Source organism: Aythya fuligula, chromosome 21 (assembly GCF_009819795.1).
Source record: "Aythya fuligula isolate bAytFul2 chromosome 21, bAytFul2.pri, whole genome shotgun sequence".
In the NCBI taxonomy this organism is placed as follows: domain Eukaryota; kingdom Metazoa; phylum Chordata; class Aves; order Anseriformes; family Anatidae; genus Aythya; species Aythya fuligula.
In genome coordinates, this window is record NC_045579.1 from 4,818,633 (window position 1) to 4,835,495 (window position 16,863).

The 16,863-nt window shown below is 44.9% G+C and overlaps 1 protein-coding gene across 3 annotated transcripts in view; it reads left to right on the plus strand.

Annotated features, from left to right (window-relative positions):
• The window catches only part of DVL1 (dishevelled segment polarity protein 1), a 76,056-nt gene that overhangs the window by 37,334 nt on the left and 21,859 nt on the right, over positions 1-16,863 (plus strand). For all 3 annotated transcript variants that reach the window (XM_032201279.1, XM_032201280.1, XM_032201281.1), the window contains exons 4-5: positions 3,674-3,786; positions 13,921-14,059. In XM_032201279.1, the coding sequence (XP_032057170.1) occupies positions 3,674-3,786; positions 13,921-14,059 (252 nt within the window). The remainder of the gene's footprint in view (positions 1-3,673; positions 3,787-13,920; positions 14,060-16,863) is intronic.

Consider the following 16,863-nt stretch of genomic DNA (forward strand, 5'->3'; position numbering starts at 1 on the left):
TGCTGCACTCGCACGTTACACAGCAAACGTGGGAGGCCTCAGAGAGGTGAAGTAACTTACACAGGTCGTGCTGAGTCAGGAGTAGCAGCACAGGAGGTCGTGTTTCCTGGCTCACGTTCTCGTTCCCAGATGAACCGCCTTCCTTCTTCCTCTCTCCTCCACCCCTCCATCTTTTCTTGTTTCAAAATGCAGGACAGAATCCAGCTGGTGGGTCAGCCTTCTGGTCAGAAACTTGTTCTCCCTCAATGCTGTTTTTGATTCTTCTCTTCCCACTTGAATCTCTTAACATTTTGCAGTGTTTTCTGTTCTTGGGATGTTTTTTTTTTCAGTCCAGAAATGAGGCTAACAATGCTCTAACCTTATTTCCATAGCACAGGGCAGTGTCTCACTGAGTTATCTGGCACGAAGCCACTTCATTCTGTTCAGCTATTAGCATTTCATCTAAAAAGACAGCTATTCGAGATGTAAAGATTCCAAGTGATAATGAATTCACCGTATTTTGAAATGGTTTGTTTCTCTTGGATAAATTCAGTTGAGCTGCTCAAGTTTTTCATTGCAAAGCGTGGTTTCCAGAGCTTGCATCATAACTCTAGTTCACTCCTTACTCACAGTTCTTCAGCATTCTTCTAAACGCTGGATCCTGGGCTTGTGGTGTGGCGATTCTGCAATAGTGTGTTTAGAGCCATTTCTGCATGCGGTGTGCTTGGAAAGCGTTTCCTGGTAAGAGATGATGAGTGCAACCCTGTAACTTGCACGGCCCAAACCTGAGTATCGCTGTTTGTTCACCTATCACGTTCCTTTCTGAGAGAGACTCACCTTCCTGGCTCCTAAATCCCTGAGGGGATTTTAAATGCAATTAAACCCAGCAGATCTGTCGTCTCCTGTCTTCCTTCTTCACTGATGACTGAGGCCTTATTTATATAAGAAGCCCCGACCAAGCTAGGCGTTGTGTAACTGTACAAACAAAAATGTTCCTGGTCTACAAAGCCTACAAGAAATGGATGGAGCAGACAGGCAGGCAGGCACAGCCATCCCAGGGAACGAGATAATTACCAGATGCGAAGAGGTAATCTCAGCTAAGCTGTCTGACAGCGCTGATGCTTCGCTCCAGCATTGCTTCAATGCAAAGAAAATTTACTTTTTCCCTCCCCGGTGAGGGTTCTGAAGCTCAGCCTGTATTTCGTGCTCCGCCACTTCTGCTCAGCGGTTGCCAAATCTGCGTTGGTCTGAATGGGTGAGGCAGCTCCCGGGTTAGTGCTGGAGGTGCAGGACTGAGCTGAGCAGTGACCTCAGAGCTGCCTTACTGCCCCCGGCCCCCAGCACTTGGGTACGCGTTTTGGAAATTGAATTGAGCTGAATTCACTCGGCAATGAGAGAGAAACAAACCAAGGCTCTTTCCGGGCCCTTTGTCAGGCTGTACACCACCTTCTGGAAGCGGGTTTAGCCTGGGGAATGGTTTAGGGCTGGATAGTAACAGCAGTAGTCACGAGATGGTGCTGCTGAGATGGCTGGGAGCCTCGCTGGCTGGCTAGCACAGCTCCCAGCTCCCTTCTTTGTGTGCAACACTGCCTTAGGAAACGGTCAGCCCCTTTCCCTTTCAGTTTTGCTGGCAGGAGACATGCAGAGGTACTTGTGACAACACTTCCATACCTGCTCACATGTCAGTAGCCTCATCAGGGCTTAAAGCGTGCAGTCAAACGTCTTCTTGACTAACAGCCTCTATTTCCTAACTGCTGTGGTGGGCATGTCAGCACACCTCATTCAGACAAGGCAAGCGTGTGGGTGTGCAGTTGCAGAAGGCTTTTCAACAATCCTCTTCGATGCAACGCTGTGCACATGTGCTCGCTCTGTTCCAGCTGATGTTCACTTGTCCTGGATGATCTCTCAGTGCCTGCCCAGCCATCAGGGTGTGCAGTAAGGAAATGCCCAGGATTAGCCTTAAATAAAAGACTGTTGGTCAGCACGGTGATGCTGAAAGGAAAGAGGGCAGGGATAGCAGCAGAAAGATGTGCTAGCAGCCAACTTCTTGGTGAGAACATCGTTGTACGAGGTCTCAGAGGTGCTGTGCTCTGGTTTCATCAGTGAAGAAAGCCGCCAAGGTTCATGTGAGTTCCCCGCGTGCTTTACACCGTTCCTGTGCCTGAGCAATGAGGCTGCAATTTGTAGATACAAGCAAATAATTCGGGGGAAAGAAAGCCTCTTGCCTAACCTCTTCTAGTTTCATGCTTAAGAGCAAAAATGAAGTACAGAAGCTCTTAATGAATTAGCGTGCTGCCCAAATCCCTTAATCTTTCATCTCGACTGTCACTCGGTTGACACATCGCAGCCGGCAGCGAGCCAGGACCTGAACCAGGAACCTCTGTCTGGTGCCACTGTCAGGCCCTGGAGACTCACCGTACCCACTTGGCTGGGGCTCACACGCTCCAGGAGTCTCTTCTGCGTTTGGTGCCAACGTTCCTGCTTTCTCAGTTTCTTGAAACCGAGTTCAGAAGGGCTGGGTTCTCACTCCACCTGACGGGGGGAAAAGAAGCTGCAAGTTCTTGGGGTGTATGCTAGGAAGGCTGTTTTTTTTTTTTTTTACTCTTCCACAAAAAAAAATCATGGGGCCAGTTGGTTGGATCCTGGGCAGTGGGTGTGCACAAGGAGGGCCTGTCGGGTGTAAATTACAGACGTGAGGGGCAGATGTGATCAGGGACTGCTTTTCGGTGGGTGCTGCTTGCAGGAGAGAGAGGATGAGCATCCACAGCAACTTTTGAAGAGAAATCTTTCACAGCAGGGCATTAGCCTATGTCAGATCCCAATGGCCCTTCACAGGGACTTGTTAGGTTAAGCTTTCTGCAGCACTGGCACTGTGGAGCTTTCAGACAGCTGAGAACACGAGGAAAGGATCAGGGTCTCTTTGAGTGTTTCACAGACACGCACTTAATTATTTCAAGCTTTGCCGTGACTTGCAACACTTGAGCCTTCAAGGTCAGCACTCAGTATTAAACGTGGCTGCAGTAAGGTAAGGCTTCTGCCCTTTGGCTGACAGCAAGCCACAGGGGCAGCTCAGGTTATGGTCAGGGAAACAAGCCTGGCTGAGGTGAACAAACACTTCAGGAAGTGTGCTGAAACACAGGGATCGGCTTAAAAAAAAAAAAAAAGCCCCTGGTAGAGCATGTCCTCTGCTGGAGGAGTTCATGCACATTCCCACATGTTTCTTGGATTGTGATCTTTGGAAAGCCCATGGGAGGATTTGAGAGAGGCGTAGGAACCTGGGGGGGTTTGGAGGCTGAGTTTTAGCATTGGCAAGTCTTCTTCTTCCAAAAAACAGCGTTGTGGGTTTGTCCTTGTTAGGCAGGTATGCTGCAGGTGTGTGGTGCTAAAATTGTCATGATGGGGCTGCTGAATTCCCGTGTCCTGCGAGAGTACCAGCAGCTAAAGCTGTTTTGTCCTTGTCATCTCAAAGCCTGCTAAAATGATCCCTTTTCTTAGCCCACCAGCAGGCTTTTTTTCCTGTGGAAATGCCATGCAACAGGCCTGTGGCAGGCTGCAGCAGATCCTCAGAACAGTTTTCTGGCTTCTAAACCAATATGCTCACAAATGCAACTGTTTTTTCAAAAAACAAAAATCAAAAAGAAACAAGAAATAAAGAGATGACTCCATTGTTTTCTTCCTATGTGTTTTCTAACAGCCCAAATGCTGCCAGCAGCCGGGATGGACTGGACAATGAAACAGGAACAGAGTCAGTTATTAGCCACCGGCGAGACAGACATCGACGGAGGAACAGAGAAGGGCACGAGGATGGTGAGTCCTGTAGCATTTTCCCCTTTTCCATTACTTTTTGTTTGTTAACCTTTCAGATCAACAGCTACTTCTGCATGGGTACCACAGAAGAGAAGTGTGTATACATTCCTGCATACTTTCAGGGACCATTATTATTATTGTAATGGAAGAATGTGGTAATTGCTTTGAGACACTTTGAAGTTCAGCATTTTCTAAGAGGTCTGGATAACCTGCAGTAAAGTGGCAGGGAGGTTCTTTTTGACACTATAATACAGAGCTTTCTGTAGTGTTAGAAGACAATTAGCCTGGAGAAGAAAAACAATGTAGCTGGTGCTGAGCTGCATACTGCCATGGCTTGACAGCCTTATCCAGGTTTGCTCACTTAAAGGAAGAACACAGCACCCGTACGATGTGTTGGGAGCTGGAGGGTCCTAGTCGTAGTATTTTAGAATTGCAAGATCTGAGCCCAAATCCTCAGAAATAATTTCTGTCGATTTCTCGAGGCTTGGATCAGCAGTAGTGTTTTTGCTTGTATAACTACAGCACATTGGCTGGAGATCCGTTTTTTAAACATATGTGCAGCCAAAGCACACACATAAACTGCAGAACTTCATCTCTTGCCTCTAGTCTGTACATCAAAGTAAGCTTGTTTGTTCATTTGTTGCCAGACAAGAATTTCCAGGCTTAATTAAGAATTAATAGATGCCACCCAGTGAGTCTAAAACGGTCCAGAATATGGAATACTTGGGCCCAAGAGATGCCATCACAGCCTTTATTCACAGCTCCACCCACTGAAGTATTTGCCTCCAGTTAGAAAAGCAGAAGTCGCCTGTGTGCTGTGTGCTAGAAGCAGGTGTCTTTCTGCTCCTTTAACCCTTGCAGCCTGTAAGTGACTCCGGGTGAATGAGAATTACTCAAACAGTGGGTGGAGCAGAGAGCTGCCTGCATGGTACTGACTGCAGATTCCTGTGGGAATCACAAAAAGAGGGAGAATCTTTTCATAGTGTTGTGGCAAAAGCTTGTTACTGGAAGAATGTTAAAAGGTGAATTTTTTTTGAACATTGGTTTGTTGCCTGCCTCCTTTCTCGCTTCCTCCCACTCTTCTTAGAAGTGCCTTTGTGAGCCTGATAAAAGGGAAGCGTAGCCAGACAGACTTCTTGGTCTCGTTTTTTCTTCCCTCTACCCCTGGTTGTTCTCCCTCATTCTGCATTCCAGAAGAAGAGAAGGAAAGTGCTGGGATCCTCCCTAGGTTGTCTGCCTCCTTTTCTTTTTTCTTTTTTATCTGTCTGTCTAAAATGCAGGATTTTTGGATATATTCCTGTACACTTTGATCTCGTAGGTTCTGTAGCTCATGACGTTGAAAAGAAAGCGACTCAGCCAAATGTCCCCATGCAAGGATGCTCTTGTCTTGCCCTCCTGTGCATTATGGTTTCTGTGTGTTATGCTCAGAAATATATGGAAATATAAAAAATATATTGAAGTTTCTCCAGAACGTGATCCCATTGTAGGATCAAGGTTATGTCAATTTACCTCAAGACCATTGGCCACATTTGCTATAGGCTGTCTTAGAAGTTGTTACGGTTAATTTCTTGCTCTCTCTGCAGGGTTTCTTTTGGTAGAAGCTTAATCCTTTAAGGTGCTGAGTTACACTTGACGTTGCTGTTCGCCCTTCGTTCCTGCTCCAGCTCTTCCGTGCTCATTCGGTGGATGGCAGCGCGAAGCCCCGAGGGCTGCTCACCACAGAGCTAAAAATACGCTCGTCTTCACATCTGCCTACCTGTCTGAAGTGCATTATCCTTTGCATTCGTATGTGTCCCTCCCTCCCTTGCTAGCTTAATGTGGCCAGAGCACGTGTTGAAGGCTGCCTTTGGCTTCGGTGGGTGGCTCTGTGTTATTACAGCTGAAACTTCAGCTTCGGGAGAGGCAGCTGAGAGATGGTGCACCTCCTCTGCTCGGTTTTGGGAGATGCTGCTCCTTTCTCCTGCTCTAAGGAACATCGCGTGGACTTAATCAACATCTCGTTTGCCTGTGTGGGTCTCTGAGTGGAGAGGAGCTGCAAGGAACCTGTCTGGGTTTGTGAGGCTCTGGGCAGTTTCTGCTCTACCTCAATCCATGTGTGTGCTTTTTGGTCTCAGTGAGACCTGCACGCTGGGATTTCAACCCATGCTCTTCTTTAGCAAGACTCGTATTTCACACCAACTTATTCAGTGATAATTCGTGCTGAAATAGGGGCTTGCATCTTGAGAGGGTTTGGGCAATCTTAACTGGTTACTAAATGGTCATTGCCAACCCCTTAGGAGACGGATGGATTGGAAAATCTGCCTGGTTTACTGATGGTATGGAGTTTATGTTAGGTTTTTATCCCGCTCAAGCTAATGCATGTTCTGCCATGGACATTTATGGCAGCAGGGCTGGTTTTGGATGGCAGCAGGGCCATAATCTTGATTGCTTTTATGGCATTGTTGTGGCACGGGAGTTTGTGGCTTCCAGCAGCCTGAAACTAGTGCATACTTTTCCCTTTAGCTACAAATGGGATAAAATTTCCTCCTTTTCCTGTCAGTCTAAGCAGTGCTCAGGCAAGAACATGTCACTCAGTTATGCAAACATTACCTGTTCTCAGAACAATTTAAGCCTCTAATCTGAGGCAAGCTGTCCATATGAGCTTTGTTAGCATGCATGAAGCAAGGACAACTGTCTCGTTTTGGTCCCATGAAATATATATTTTTAATGTCCATAATATTTCTGTGGTTGTAATAAGATTTTATTTAAAAAGCAAACCCAACCAGTGCGTTATTTTCAGTTGAAAACACATCTCCAGAATGCGTAGTTCAGCACTTGTATCCTGACTGCTACTTCAATAAAATTAGAAGTGGGAGACCCTTATCATGGAGAAGGAGTTTAAGGCCTCGTTATAACAAAGGTCATTATTAGCAGAGTTGTTCTTTTTGTGAGCCTTCATTTCATCTTTGCACGGAGCAAGTTGGATGTAAAATGGGGAAACAGCGATAGCAAAAGGGGGACAAAGGCGGAGGGGGGGCAGCAAGGCTGTGACACCTGGTTCACGGCCAGTTTCGGGGGCAGGAGCTGCATGCATCGCTTGTCGTTATGCAATAGTGTAAATCCTCCTTTCCCTGCAGAAAGAAGGAAATGCAGTTTGGCTGTTTGATCTCGTCCTGTAGAGGCTTGCTGAAGTAACACCAAAATTACAGCTCTAATAATTCATAGAGAGGTAGGATGAGTTGAGTGATCTTCACTGGGGCACTGCATTACTCATGGGTTTGTTCTAAGGCTATTAATTATGCAGAGTAGCCAAGACGTATGTACAGTGTTGTCAGCTACAGCCCCATGTCGTGTTCCTAACTGAGCTCGTTAGTGGTGTGAAGGGAACGACAAACAATTCCCCATCCACTGCACAGCTCCGTCAGGAGTAGATGCTGAGTTTCCTCAGCATGTTACTGGTAGCAAACCCACTTGTTCATCCCTTTTCTGTAAATTTTAATAAATTGTTCTCTGCTAATGAGAACACAAATGGTTAATGAGGTTGTGTATGCAGAGCACACACTTATCCATGGGTGTTCAGTAAGGCTGGGGAAACAATGAAGGATCAGCAAGCAGAGGTGTATTTTTTTTTTTCCAGTGAACTGCCTACATTTTAATTTGCTGTATTATTCTCATTTTTCAAGCATGAGGTTTCTCCCCAGGTGTGCAAGAGGAAAGAGTTTTAGCTCTGATCCTACTGTTCTATTCTTAACGAGGTTAATAATGCAAACTAGCTGAGAAGGATGAGCTCTGTCAGGTGAGCATGGACAAAGTTACCCTGCATGTGTATATATATGTATGTATATATATTTTAAGGCAGAATGGTGATTAAGCTGTGGAGGCTACATGTGCAGAGAAATGATTTTTTTTTTTTGGAGACACTTTGTATCCAAAGCAGCTGTTGTCCAAGTTGGGAATATGTCTTTTCCTGATCACCTTTCACATTAATTAGTAGCAAAACAATCCTTGGCATTAGCTTCAAATAAAATTAGTCTGAAAGGGCTGAGCTGTCACTATGTCAGGGCTCCACTTTCTCTCTTAAAACAACAAGAGTCCATGTTGCTTTGGAAAGTTGACAACGTCCTATTAAGTGAAAGGAGAGTGAGGATCTTAATTAGGAACATGGGAGGTCTGGCACATGTTCTGGGGACCCCTCACTGACTGCAGCAAAGCCCCCCCAACCATTTCCTGACGAGGAGTGGGAAAAGGGACCATGAAGGTTCTAATTATGGGGGTAATTAAGGGACAAATTTTCTTTGGCATCGGAGGATGTTTTATAGTTACTGCTCATTTTTTATTTTTTTTTTGACAAGTCTGCAGATGTCAAGTGTTGACACTTGTGTTTCAACACCGAGCTTGCTGTGTGGTGAACTGAACTCCTGTGCAGCCAGCTGAAAGATGCTGGGCAGGGACCTGAGCTTTGGGAAGCTCCTGATGTGTGGATCCCCAAATGCTGGGGAGGAGAAGCAGTTCCTGCTATAGTATGGATGTACCATACCATGGTAAAGGACTGCAGCTACCAAACAGGTGCAATGGGAACTTGAACAGTGCTAGCTCAAAATAGGGATTTCTCAGAAGTTGTTTCTCCGTAAAGACTTTGCACAGATGGGGTTGCAAGTCTTCGTTAACAAAGCAGTAACATGTTTCATGTTAATAATTGGTAAAGACTCTCTGTATTGGTGAGGATCGGAAGCTCTGTTGTTTTTTATCTTAACTGCGAGCTTGGCTGTGACTTCCTCCTGAAACACTCTCACCTTTGTTCTTCGCAGGGTTACGGAGCCCTCTTTACAGCTTCCTTGAGCAGATGCTGCTCCACTGTTTCCCGCTTTCAAAGCTTATTTGATTTTGTACTTTGATGTGCTTTTGTCCCTCAGGCAGGACCATCTCTGCTGTTGATAAAAGTCAAGGAGGACATACTTTAACCTCCTAGGCTATGCTTTATTCTAATCTCTGTGACACATTGAAAGGCCTTTGTCAGACAGTCTCAATGGACTCTGTCATCCCCTAATGAAGAAACAGGAGCAGGGGGTCAACAGGGCAGAAAGTCCCTGGTTATTACTGGGACAGGCATCGAACCAGAGCAGAGAGTGAGTCTTGTTTAGACTAAGGGCATGGATACCTGGGAGTACTTTGTGAATAAAACACACGATCGTGGTTCATGAAAGTAGCTATTCAAGTATAATAACTGATCCCCACACCCCAAACAGCTAAATTAGAAAAAAAAAAATAGAAAAGGGATTTTTGTTATTAGCTAGAGAGATTTCAGAAACTTTAATGTTTTAAATATGCACCTGAATTACGCAGGAAAACCTTTCCTGTGAATTCAAAACTATCTGGTGCTGTTGGGGAGGTGTAAAATGTTGAAACTGAAGTGTTTGCATACTGCTAAAGCCACTTTCATCTATTGGAGCTGCGTATAGGAGCTTCTCTATACAAGAAATTCCAGGTCAAACAGGAAATAGGTGAAGACGAACCCTTCTGTTTTGTTTTGTTGAACATTTAACAGAGAAGATAGAGCTGGAAAAAGGAAATGGGAAAATGTAAACAGTACACTGAAATCGTCTGATCTAATAATAAAACCAGGGGTGTTTTAGTTTGAATATCTAGAAGTGTGGATTTTGTTCTCAACTCTCAGTGCCCCTTCAGATGTGCAGAATGAGGCTAAAAGCCCTTCTCTGCACATCGCAGCTGTTCGCCCCTTCCAGTTCCAGCTGCATCCAGCTGGGCACTGGCTTTTAGGGAGGCAAGGGAGTGAACCTTGGAGGGTGCTCAGAGAACAATTCCCTTCTATTTTTGGTTTATAGCAGATGATAACGAGACGAGTCATGAACTGAAGTTTTAATTTACCCAGGCAGGCCAACACGATGCTAATCAGAAGCTTTTAAAGGTATACGTTTATATTATGAATGTATTTAATAATTATAATAACATACTACCAATATAGTAAATTTATATTTGATAAAAGAAATCACTACAGGAAGTTTAAGTGTTAAACAGGGAAAAGGGAGGGAAACTGTGTTTAGTTACAGGCCTTTCCTTTGAACCTCTGTAGTGGGACACGTTTTGGCTGCCTGGATGTGGCATCTACGAAAGAGTTTGCACATGCAGATAATTGGGAACTGACACCTTGCTTCCCTTAGCCAAAAATTAGGGATTGAAGGTCCTTCAACATCTCATTCTGTTAGCAATTTTGGCTGTTGCTTTTGCTGTTTGGAAAGGACTTGAAGGTACCAGTGAGCTTCTGCTGATGCAGCGTTCGGATCTGACTGCTGCCCTTCAGGTGCTGCCCTGCTGCCAGCAGCAAAATCACATTTCATATCCAGTCATGGCAGGCAGTCAAGATGCATATGTTACCACCTTCATCCATCCAGTGCAGCCTGTCTGTGCCTTTCACTGTCTTTGTACCGGTTCTTGTGAGGACTGTGTGAAATGGCCTCATGGCGGCCTGCAGCTCCCTCACGAGGGGAGCGGAGGGGCAGGCTCTGAGCTCTTCTCTCTGGGGACTGTGACAGGACCCGAGGGAACGGCTTGGAGCTGGGACAGGGGAGGGTCAGGCTGGGGGTTAGGGAAAGGTTCTGCACCCAGAGGGTGGTCGGACACTTAAGCAGGCTCCCCAGGGATGTGGTCATGGCCCTGAGCTTGCCAGAGTTCAAGAAGTGTTTGGACAGTGCTCTCAGACACATGGTTTGATTTTTGCGGGGTCCTGTGAGGAGCCAGGAGTTGGACTCGATGCTCCTTGTGGTTCCCTTCCAGCTGGGGATATTCTGTCATTCTACAATCACTTCTGCTAGAAGCAATTTGTTACAAGCCAGGAGCAGCTGCAGCCTGCCCAAGCCCCAGAGGAATTCATCCCCTGCAGGGGCGTTTTGTCTCCAGGGGTGGTTTTCCAGCAGACCTCTGAACCGGCCACCGCTCGATAAGTGCCTGCACGGTGCTGAGGTGACCCCAGGCACCACCACAGCAGCACCCCCGCGGCCTGCTTTGCTGCTGGCAGCCACCTTTGGCCTGGGCTGGCGGAGCCCATGCTGCCCCTTGCCCTGAGGGAGATCCCCTAAAGGGAGGGTGAGAGGCGGCTGCCATCAAGGGGCCTTGAGGGCTGAGCGAGGAGCTGCAGGGCAGAAACAGGGCTGCTGCTGCCCAAAAACTGGAGGAAATGCTCTGACGGTGAGGGGAGGATGAAAGTGTTGCTGTAGATGGGTCACGGTCTGAGGGAAAAACAAGGGAAAGAAGGTGGCTTCGACGTTAGATGGGGATTTTTCTCGGGAGAGAAGATATGCTTTCAACTTGTTATTCCATACAAGGCATTTAAACTTTGTGGAGACTTGTTAAAAAGCACTGCTTCGTTCTTCCCTGAGGAAGAAAGCAGTCTGTGACCCCAGGAGAGTCTGATCATGTGGCGAAAACATCCCGGGTGAAGTTAGTGAGTTCTTACTCTCTGACGAGCTTGGATCAAAACCTTGGAATAGTTTGGTAAATATGTTTTAAATTTAGCATCTGAGGTGCTGTGTAGTAAGACCACACAGGAATGTTGAGAACGTTGTAGTATTAAACCTCTCTGCCATTAATGATGCTAGAAGCGAGCACTAATACCATCATCATACCTTTGTCTGAGTTCCCTGGGCTTGTGAGGAGCACCCAGTGAGACGGGCTGGCAGAAGAGCCCAGGGAGAGGGCAGTGAAAAAGGTGTGTGACAAAATCACAATATCCCTTACAAGGACCATCCTTTTAAGTGTCCTGTCTTCATAAATTAATACCATACCGTGTTTTATTTGTGCTTGTTCTGAAAACCCAGTCAAAGAATGTGAATGTCGCAAAGAATGTGATTGACACCGCTGGAACGAGTCAGATGCTATCCAGCAGCACAGCCCTGTGTGTCTCGCTGGAGGTGTTCACATTCAGCTCAGCTGAAGTTCCTAAGCAGCCAGTGCCCTTATTTTGTATGGTGAAACTGAGAAACTCGGTATAAAAATGAGCTAATGCACACTGGATCTAAACAACGTGAAAGTTTGGGTGGTTATTACTACGTTTGGGGAGTTTATGTCCATATTAACGTATTGCAGCATTGATAAGATCCCCAGATGGATGCTTCCCAGTCTCTTGAATTTGGATCCTGCTGCACTTGAGCCTTCCCTGGGATTCATAGGCTGCAGCACTGCCTCCATCCTTGACCTCTCGGGCACAACCTTTGCACAGAAATGGGACCTTGCACCACTGTTGCCTGAGGCTCTCAGGACTGGTGCTGGCATTTACTGCTGAGCAAATTTTGAGGCAACCTTTTCAGCATTCCAGCCATGTGAGTCCTCAGAGTTAATAGTGCATCCTTTGGGGACGGCCAGGCATTCAGACATACCCGATACACAGGCCATGGCCTTGTTTCAGACTGCAATTTCGGTGTTGTTTGCCTGACACAGGAAATGTGCAGGCTGAGGGGAACATACCCATGGATGCCATTTCCACGCCCTGGCTCTCTTGGTATTTGTGACTGTTCTTTTGATGCTGGAAAATCCTCATTACGCACTAAGTATTGCTTGCCTTAAATTTTCTCTGTTACTTTAGTTGAAAAGCAAAAGAACGAAAGATCGATATTTTCACTGCCAGATGTAGGTTATCTAGCAGAGCAACACTGTCCTACAGAGGTATTGCTATTCACTGGAAAGTGATGTGCTAAGGAAAACACTTCGGGTGTTTGCACAACATGTTTGAGGCAGCAGTCAGCTGGTTAAAAACTCTGTCTGGTCAAAAATTGAATTCTGCATGAAGATTCCCCCTTGAGAACTAACAAGCGTGGAATGTTGATGTGTGTGTGGACCGTGAATTCTTCATAGTGGTGCGAACAGATCACGTTTATGTCTGGGATAAATGATTTGCCTGGTAGTGAATGAGGAAGGTGTTTGAGTCTCCATATGAGACATGGGATCAGCAGTCCCAGTCCGACTGATAGGAACACAAGTCAGAGCTCCAAGAGCTCTATTCCAGCTCTTACTTCTTAGAAGAAATGGTGATTAAAACAATACAATACAGTCAGAAAGCTTATATGCGAGCCCAGTACTAGGCAGTCAGAGCTGGGTGACAGCTAAATTACTTTATTCCTCAGTGGCATAAATATAAAGTTAAATTTTGAATAAAGTTTGCTTAGAGACAGCATGAGAATAGTCTTCTGGGGATGCTACCAGGAAATAAATTCAGATTTGGGGTTCGGAAGCTTCTTACTCATAGTGAAACACCAGACAGCAGGTGTCCAGTGGTTTGGAACATGGAAAACAAATCTCCTGTGCAAATCATCTGACTTACAGACAGAATTTCATCTACTGCATGTATTTGGCAATTCACTCTGAATTGCAAATTCAATACAGCAGCAATCTGCTTATGTTAAGGACAAAAAAAATCCTGTTACGGTGACCCACGAGGTGTGAGATGTGACACATTGAGGGATGTCCTAGTTTGGACATCTGTGATGGGGGAGACAGCACTGGCCATTTCCAGTGGGCCCTTGAGACAACTGCTGATGAGCAGAGGTGCCCCCAGTACCCCGCTGCTGCATCAATAGAGAATAGTTTTGTGGACAAAAATTACAAATATGCTGGCAACTTTCTTTCTGGGTTGCATACCTGATAATGATCAAAGCCAAATATAAATAAAGGCATGCTGCCTAAGAAATTGTTCTGAAGTACCTTATGCACGTGGAATGGTTTCTGTGCTGCTTGGCCTGCTCATACCAAGCTCAAATTGTGTTGTCTGCTGCTTTTCCAGGATCTTTGTGTGTACCTTTCTTTTGACATCAAGTGCTCGAGGCCAATCTAATTCATTTTCTAGCACTATTAGAGTACTCGTTCATGCCTGCTACTTCTGCCTTTATCTGTTTATGGCATGCCCACAAACTGAGCCATAGGCAAAGGAAAAAGTTAGGAAAAAGGGAGGTAGGCAGGCAGGCCAGGGTGCTAGGTTTTCCAGCAGTTGAATGAAATCAGGTGCTGCAAAGAGCTTAGTTTCTGCATCAGGATCCTCCTGCAGAGTTGGCTGCAACTCACAGTATGACTTCAGTGCTCCTCGCAGTGCCGTTTCTTCCTTTCTCTTCCTTTTTGCCTGGTAACACTCTGTTTATTTCCTTTTCACAGTCCCTCGGATCAATGGCCATCCCAAACTGGACAGACATCGCGAGCACCCTCCTGGTTATGACAGCTCTTCTACCATGATGAGTAGTGAGCTGGAATCCAGCAGCTTCATTGACTCCGATGATGATGACAACACGAGCAGGTAGGGCATTGCCATAGTGACTGAGCTCTTAAATACTGTTTGCGTCTGTTTCCCAGCCACTAGACCGTGTATCTGGGCCTTTCTGAACATGCTGACTGGCAAGATGAAAAGAATTACGTATTTTTTTCCCATTTTTAAATTTTATTTTCCTGCTAGGTATGATTTGAGGACTGGTAATTCATCAGTAGCATGTTGAATATAATCACTGCTCCAAGAAAAAAAGCTAACTTACTGGGATCCCTATCCAAGCTGCCAACAGGTGCTGTTCCAATTAAGAGAGAAGTTCTGTTCTTCCTTTTTATTTTTTTTTAATAGCAAGAACGATTACATTTTAAAATCAAAGCAATATGCAACTGTCTCCCTATTTGTGAAATAATGATGTGAGTATTGTAACAAAATACCTTCATCGTGGATTCTGAATAAGTATGCACTTAACTAAAGTAGAAATGTAGAGGAATTCCTGTATAATTGCATAGTCTGAGATCTGTGAGCTGTAGAGGAATTCATCAAAGCTAATGCTATTGCAGAGGCAGGTTGTGATGCCACATATTTACGACTTCTTAATTAAGTTTTTCTTTTCATGCAGACAAATAGTGAGGCAAATTATTCCTTGTTTTTTTTCCAAGAAAAATCCTCTGCATTTTAAGACATCCTTGTTAATTTTTAAAGAATACTTTTGTTCTTTAAAACGTTTGTGGGCCGATACGTTTCTCAGATCCAAAATACAACTTTTTAAAAATGCAAAATCAGTCAAAACTAAGGTTGCTCATTTTCCTGGCCTCAGTGACAGCATTCTCTAAACACTGTCCTTAGAGTTGTTAAAGCGTCCCATTCAGCCAGGTGGGCTATGAAAACCCCTTACAGATCTCTATGAGCTGTCAAACAGATTACAGATCTGGTGGCTTTAACTACAGATGTCTATGAACAAAAAAGGTGCAACACGATATTCTTAAATTTTAGGTAGAAGGGAAATAAACAGCAAAGAGCAACTAGTCCTGGAGATATTTAAACATTTGCCTTGTTTACAAACAGCTGAGTGGCTTATTGAACTCGGTGGATCTACTTGGTCTTGCATTTAGTCATAGCTTAAATACCTGTTGAGGAACAGCAGTTCCTTCAACCTCTGCTCCAAGGGTGGGTGTTTCCAAAGGGTTGAAAGGGTAGCTAAATGAATGTTTAAGGTTTGGTTCAGAACTAGGTTTCAGAACTTATTTTGTAGTTACGGTGAAGTTGCCAACACTTGAAGACACAGAAAGGCAGTTATCTGCATGCTTTGTAGTTCACGTGGATATTTATATGCATAAAGGGTTGGCAAGATCAGTAATTAATGTGAATGCACTCAGAGCCTTCCCAAAGCCTTTAGGGCTTTTAACTCCCCCTGTTTTGAAAAAAAAAAAAAAAGCAAAACACAAAACAGCACAAAACCAACAACAGCCCTGCAGGTGATTTTGCTTTTTTATCAATAAATTAATCATTTCCGTGGCAGCAAGATATGCAGCAGGGCAGGGTTAGCACAGTCAGGGTGGCCACTGAATTGCATCGTCCTAGACCCAGCTAAATCCTTCTGTCTGTATGAATAACGAAAAGCTTCCTGCGTCTGACCTGTGAAGAAGGAGACTCTTCGAAGCTGCTGCGGAGGCCTTTTCCTTTCTAGGCTAGGGCAGAAGCTCTTGGCACCCAGAAGAGCTGCCAGGCCAGCTAGTCAGGAAGAGCAGCTAAATGGAATGCTCCGAGGTATGCTGTTGTGTTACACCGATGATGTTCCCGAGCAGATGAGAGATTGTGCTGGCAGGGAGAAGTTTTCTTTAGAGGCAAATCCAGCCAAATAGAAAATCGGGCATGCTCCAGATCTGCTGGAGACACGGAGGCCTGGGGAAACAAGGTTGAAGGGGGTAAGTCTGTTTACTAACAGCTGATGAACTTTAGGGTCAGGACCTGCATTGTAAAGGAGGCTGTACGCAGGGGAGGTCACTGAGAGAAGTTAGCTGTGAAGGATGTTAATGCCATAGAAGCAACGAGCTTGAGGATGCTTTTCTAATAGTGTGTGTTTGTCGTTGTTGTGTTTTATTTTTAACTTGGAGCAGTGCAGCTGAGTGGGTTAAATTCTTGTCCAAGAAGCCCTGCGTGCACTAAGGGACATGTTTTGGTGATGGGACTCAGGGTGATGGTTGGACTTTATGATCCTGAAGGTGCTCTCCAACCTAAACAATTCTTTCATTCGTTTTCTTAGAGAGAAACAACAATTTTTTGTTCCACTGAGTCAATTTACTCACAAAGATTACAGGACAATACAGCTCTTCACGTTCCTCTTGCTTCTCTGTTAAATTTCTACTTTTAAGCTGAGTTGTTTTTAACAGAATTTGTTTGACACATTTTACCTGTATGGCATGAGACATCCTACTTACAATACAGGCAAATCTCTTGTCAGAAATCCTCTAAGTACAGTGGCAGTTTAATTGTCTTCTCTAATTGTGGGAACAGAAACTGGGTGTTTTGATTAATCTTTTCTTTTGGGATGTAGGAAAAGAAACAAAATGTTTCTTCTTGAAAGGAATCATCCAAGGAACATGATTGCAATAATTTTAATTCCTTTGTCGTCAGAATATGCAGTAATTGAATGTTAGTCTTATTTGCAGGCACTGGGTGGTATTTTGAATACAGATTGATGTAGAGAGCTTAAACTTTTCAGTCCCATTTCTGTCTTCTGTTAAGCAAATAAATGTCTAGCGAATGCGAAGTGCGAGGCAGGAGGATTATTGTCAGCAACTTGCAATTAGTGTTCTCAGTTCAATGTAACTAATGGA